Source organism: Perognathus longimembris, chromosome 7 (genome assembly GCF_023159225.1).
Source record: "Perognathus longimembris pacificus isolate PPM17 chromosome 7, ASM2315922v1, whole genome shotgun sequence".
NCBI classification, from domain to species: domain Eukaryota; kingdom Metazoa; phylum Chordata; class Mammalia; order Rodentia; family Heteromyidae; genus Perognathus; species Perognathus longimembris.
Genome location: NC_063167.1, coordinates 73,349,549 through 73,354,759, shown reverse-complemented (window position 1 = coordinate 73,354,759; position 5,211 = coordinate 73,349,549). Strand labels below are relative to the sequence as shown.

Sequence of the window (5,211 nt, the reverse complement as noted above, 5' to 3'; positions counted from 1 at the left end):
TTATTTTTATTTTTTGCTGGTTAATTGGAGATGAGACTCACAGACTTATCTACTCAGGCTGGCTTTGAACCTGGATCCTCAGATGTCGGCCTCCTGAGCAGTTAGAAGTGAGCCACCACCAGCGCCCAGCTCCCTGATGTTCAACCACAAGAAGGCAGCCACATCTCCTGCTTTTCCCTGCACAACGTGGACGCCAGTGTAGCTCCAATCTCCTCCCTACGCCCCTCTCCGCACTTGGTGCCATATGCCGGGTGTGGCAGTTAGGTCTGGCACACAGGGGCCTCTAAACACAGCAAGTGCAGAGAATGGACTTCTGGGGCCCAGCGAAGAGTCCGGATGGTCCCCAGATGGGTCGTGGAGGAGCCCGCTTAGATTTGTGGGAGCTGCCAAGAAGGTAGGTTAGGAAAGGGAAGTCAGGATTTAAGCGTCTAGGTTTTTTAGGGTTTATGTGTGCACAGTTTGGTGCGGGACGCCCCCACCCGCAGAGCCTGGACTATAAATAGCAACGCAAAGCTCCGCCCCCACGCCCCCCCCCCCCCCCAGCGCTCCTCTCCTCCGGAGCCGGCGCGGTGCCCGGGGCGCACCGGGAGGAGGGACCAGTGATCCAGTGCCGGGGCGCAGATACTGACACCAAGGGAATCCGGGTGCGTGCCCCCCCACCCCCCGACACGCCATGTGGGTCTCTAGGCATCCGGCTCCTCCACCCGGGCGGCTCCATGGCCCGGGCCTCAATCCTGGCCAGCCAGGGATTCTGCGGATATTCAGGTATCTATTTGGGCTCAGAGTCTGGAGGGTTGGCGGGGGGGGGGGGGGGGGGCAGGATCAAAGCAGAGAATATAGCAGGGGCAGATGAAACCCCCAATTCTTCCTCCGCGCCTTTCAGGTCCCAAATGCAATCTGCTTCCTCCTCCCCCCACCCGCCCCCGTACTCAATATTGGGGGTTGTGGCAATCTAAAAGAGGTTAGGAATGAAAAACTGTGTGACTGACGAGAAGGGTGCATATGGGTGGGTGGCATCCAGTACCCTAGAGAAAGGGGGATTCCAAGTGTGATTAAGAAAAGGGGAGGTGGGTAAGCTCTGAAGAGCCTCGGGATGGGGGTGGGGGGTCATGGGTCCCTGCGCGTGCATGTATGCCTTGGCACGCGCGCTCACTCTTGGGGCGGCCGCTCCCTGCCCACCTTCTCGGGCGTGCGCGGGGGGGGGGGGCAGCTCAAAGGTAGGAGTGCGAGGAAGGGCTGTGTGCTGTGGAGACCTCCCCCTGCCACACCCAGGGTGCCTCTGTGAGTGCCTCAGTTTCCCTACTGAGCCTGTCAATAAGATCTCTCTTTCTTGCAGGGATAGGTTTTCCCACTGAGACCTCAGGCCTCTGCCAGCCATCATCCCCAGAGCTTTCTTTAGCCATCTTCGGCAAGTCCCAGTCCCGGCTCCACCGGTGCTCCCGGCCCTAGCCGCAGCTATGCTGCATACGGAGGGCCACGCTCTTCTTCGGGCCGTGGGTCAGGGTAAGCTACGCCTGGCCCGCTTGCTTCTGGAGGGAGGAGCCTACGTGAACGAGGGGGATGCCCAGGGGGAGACTGCGCTAATGGCGGCCTGCCGGGCCCGCTACGACGACCCCCAGAACAAGGCACGGATGGTACGCTACCTCCTGGAGCAAGGTGCGGACCCCAACATTGCCGACCGCCTGGGGCGCACGGCGCTCATGCACGCCTGCGCCGGGGGCGGCGGCGCCGCAGTGGCTTCGCTGCTTCTGGCCCACGGCGCGGACCCCTCGGTCCGCGATCACGCAGGGGCCTCCGCGCTGGTCCACGCCCTAGATCGAGGGGATCGAGAGACCCTCGCCACGCTGCTGGACGCCTGCAAGGCCAAGGGCACGGAGGTCATCATCATAACTACCGATACCTCGCCCTCGGGCACCAAGAAGACGCGGCAGTATCTCAACTCGCCACCGTCCCCGAGGGTGGAGGACCCCGCACCCGCACCCCAGAGTCCGGGGGTCTGCACGTCGCCCTCGGAGATCCAGCTGCAGACAGCCGCAGGAGGTGGAGGGGGAGGAGGAGGAGGGGCCGGAGGAGCAGGAGCAGGAGCAGGAGGAAGAATGGGACTGCTATCCCCGAGAGCGCAGGAGGAAGAGGAGAAGCGAGACGTCTTTGAATTCCCTCTTCCGAAGCCCCCAGACGACCCCTCCCCTACGGAGCCACTCCCCAAACCGCCTCGACACCCCCCGAAACCGCTCAAAAGGCTCAACTCCGAGCCCTGGGGGCTCGTGGCCCCTCCCCAGCCGGTCCCCCCCGCCGAGGGCAGGCCGGGGGTGGAGCGTTTGACGGCCGAATTCAACGGCCTGACCCTCGCCGGGCGCCCGCGACTCTCCCGGCGGCACAGCACCGAGGGCCCGGAGGACCCACCCCCGTGGGCGGAGAAAGTGACGGGCGGGGGGCCGCTGTCGCGCAGGAACACCGCCCCCGAGGCTCAGGATGCCCCTTCAGGGTTGAGGCAGAAACTGAGCCGCCTGGAAGCGGTGGAGATGGATGCCCCGGGACATCTGTGCTCCGATTCCCCGGAGCCCAGCCGCCCGTCCCTGGAGCGCCGCCGGTACAGCGCCTCCCCGCTGACCCTCCCGCCCGCGGGCTCGGTCTCCTCGCCGCGCCAGTCCCAGGAAAGTCTACCCGGGGCGGTGTCGCCACTGAGCGGAAGGAGGCGGAGTCCCGGGCTGCTGGAGCGGAGGGGCTCGGGGACGTTGCTCCTGGACCACATCTCGCAAACCCGGCCGGGTTTCCTGCCCCCTCTCAACGTCAGCCCCCATCCTCCCATCCCCGACATTCGTCCGCAACCGGGAGGTCGTGCGCCTTCACTGCCTGCCCCCCCTCATGCCGGGGTGCCAGGCTCTCCCAGGACCAAGCGCAAGTTGGTGAGACGCCATTCCATGCAGACTGAGCAGATTCGCCTGCTAGGGGGCTTCCAGAATCTAGGTGGGCCTGGGGAACCGGGGCGCTGAGAGACTGGAAGGAGCCAACAGGACCAGGACCTCCATGAGGGCAGGTGGAGCAGGAGCTCCAACCACTGACATGGGGATCGATTGCATGTGTTCATGGCACTGTGCGCGCACACACACAAGGGCAGACATGTCCACAAAAGCACGGTAGATTTTTCTTTTCTGTGCCAATACTGGGGCTTCAATTTAGGGGCCTGGGCGTTGTCCTTTAGCTTTTTCGCTCAAGGCTGCCTCTCTGCCACTTGAGCCACAGCTCCACTTCCTGCTTTTGGGTGGTTAATTGGAGATAAAAGTCTTACAGACTTTCCTGCCCCGGCTGACTTCAAACCAGGATCCTGGATTTCAGTCTCCTGAGTAGCTTATAAGTGTGAGCCATGGGGCCCCGGCAACACAGTAGATTTTTAAGTAAGGAAAGATAAGTACTCTATTTAATTGGGTATTTTGACATGTGTATTCATGTCCTGGTCATTTCACATTCATGTGGGATTACTTGTGTACCCACAAACACAGCACACCAGTAAGCACACAAGACCACTTCTGCTAGGGTTCCAGACTCAGAAGCAGGAGAGAGACCCTCTAAAGAGGAGGTGTCCTGTATCTTTGCTCTCCTGCAGAAGCAACTCCTTGCTTTCCATGTATGCCCTGCAACACAGCCTATCATGATTTTGCACACTTGATTCCTTCTTCATGAATAACTCACCCCATTCTGCAGGTCTTGCTTCTCTCTCTAGGCCTGGCTCCCTGTTCTCACCCTGCTTACACCTGCAACCACTTGTTCAGAATGTCTTCTTCATTCTTCTTGGGTTTCCAGAAGCAACTCTCAGCCTCAATTGTGCTGCTGCTCCTTCCTGCTCTCAACTTCATTTCTCAAATTCCTGATTTTTATTCCCACTGGGTTCCACTAATCACTACAACAGGTTGTCTTGTGTTCATAGGAGGTGGATCATGGGCTTTAAGCTGCTCTTCAGTCAGAGCTAAATGAACACCTCCATGGGGAGAAGTGAGGAGGAAACCTAAGTCACTCCTCTCTCCACGTGACGTGTCAAATAAATGTGTTCAGAAGTCTCTGTTTGGTCACTTCTGCTTGGAGGTGTGGGGTGAGGGGTAGGAGGCATGGGGAGCAGGGTCACACTAGCTTACCATTATAATGATCCATGGGAATTTGTATATGTGTGTGTTCACTGGTCCTGGGGTTTGGACTCATGGTTTGGATGCTGTCCCTAAGCTTTTTTTGCTCAAGGGTGGTGCTCTACCACATGAGTCTCACTTCTACTACTGGCTTTCTGGTGATTACTTGGACATAAGAATCTCATGGTCTTACCTGCTCCAACTTTGAACCATAATCATCAGATCCTAGCCTCCTGAAGGATTATAGTTGTGATCCACCAGCGCCCATCCAGAATTTTTTTTTTCCAGTCTTGGGCTTGAATTTAGGACTTGGGCACTGTCCTTGAGCTTCTTTTGCTCAAGGCTAGCTTTCTACCACTTTGAGCCACAGCTTTTTCTGGTGGATAAGTCTCTCAGACTTTCCTTTTCTGCTCAGCTGGCTTTGAACCCCATCCTTAGATCTCAGTCTCCTGAGTAGTTAGGATTAAAGGTGCAAACGACCTATGCCCAGCTCAGAATTCCTATAGATGACAGCTGCCTGCTTTCTAAGAAGCTGGTAATAGGAGGCAAATGTTCTGTGTCTTGAAGGTTTTAAGACATTTACTAGGCCTCAATTTCTCCAGCTCCCTTTATGTTCACTTTTAAATTCTTTAAAATGCCTTAAAAAAAAAAGTCTCTCCCTTCATCATCAGCAGAAATACCATAGAAAATTAGCTGTTCCACCTTCAAGCTTCTGGATTTTGTTTTGTTTTAACCAGTACTGGGGCTTTAACTCAGGGCCTGGATACTGTCCCCGAGCTTCTTTTGCTCAAGGCTAGGGGGCTAGGGCTCTACCACTTGAGCCATAATGCTACTTCTGGCCTCTTCTGTTTATGTGATACTAAGGAGTTGAACCCAGGGCTTCATGCATGTTAGGCAAGCACTCTACCACTAAGCCACATTCCCAGCCTTCAAGCTTCTGATTTCTTGACCACTCACAAGTTTGGTTTTTGTTGTTTCTGGTTTGTTGTTGTTGTTGTTTGTTTCTTTTTTTGGGGGGTGTCGGTCCTAGGGTTTGAAATCAGGGCCTGGACACTGTCCCTGAGATTCTTTTTCTAAAGGTCAACACTCTATC

The 5,211-nt window shown here is 56.7% G+C and overlaps 1 protein-coding gene across 1 annotated transcript; it reads left to right on the top strand.

The window, feature by feature from the left end:
• Positions 1 to 1,424: 1,424 nt before the first annotated feature.
• Ankrd34a (ankyrin repeat domain 34A) lies at positions 1,425 to 3,131 on the top strand. The gene has a single exon (XM_048351918.1). It carries the CDS (start codon positions 1,458 to 1,460, stop codon positions 2,991 to 2,993), a length of 1,536 nt encoding a protein of 511 aa, XP_048207875.1. The 5' UTR covers positions 1,425 to 1,457; the 3' UTR covers positions 2,994 to 3,131.
• The last annotated feature ends 2,080 nt before the right edge of the window (positions 3,132 to 5,211 follow it).

Coding starts and splice junctions, on each gene's coding strand:
- Ankrd34a (XM_048351918.1), top strand. CDS start 1,458: ATGCTGCATACGGAGGGCCACGCTCTTCTTCGGGCCGTGGGTCAGGGT.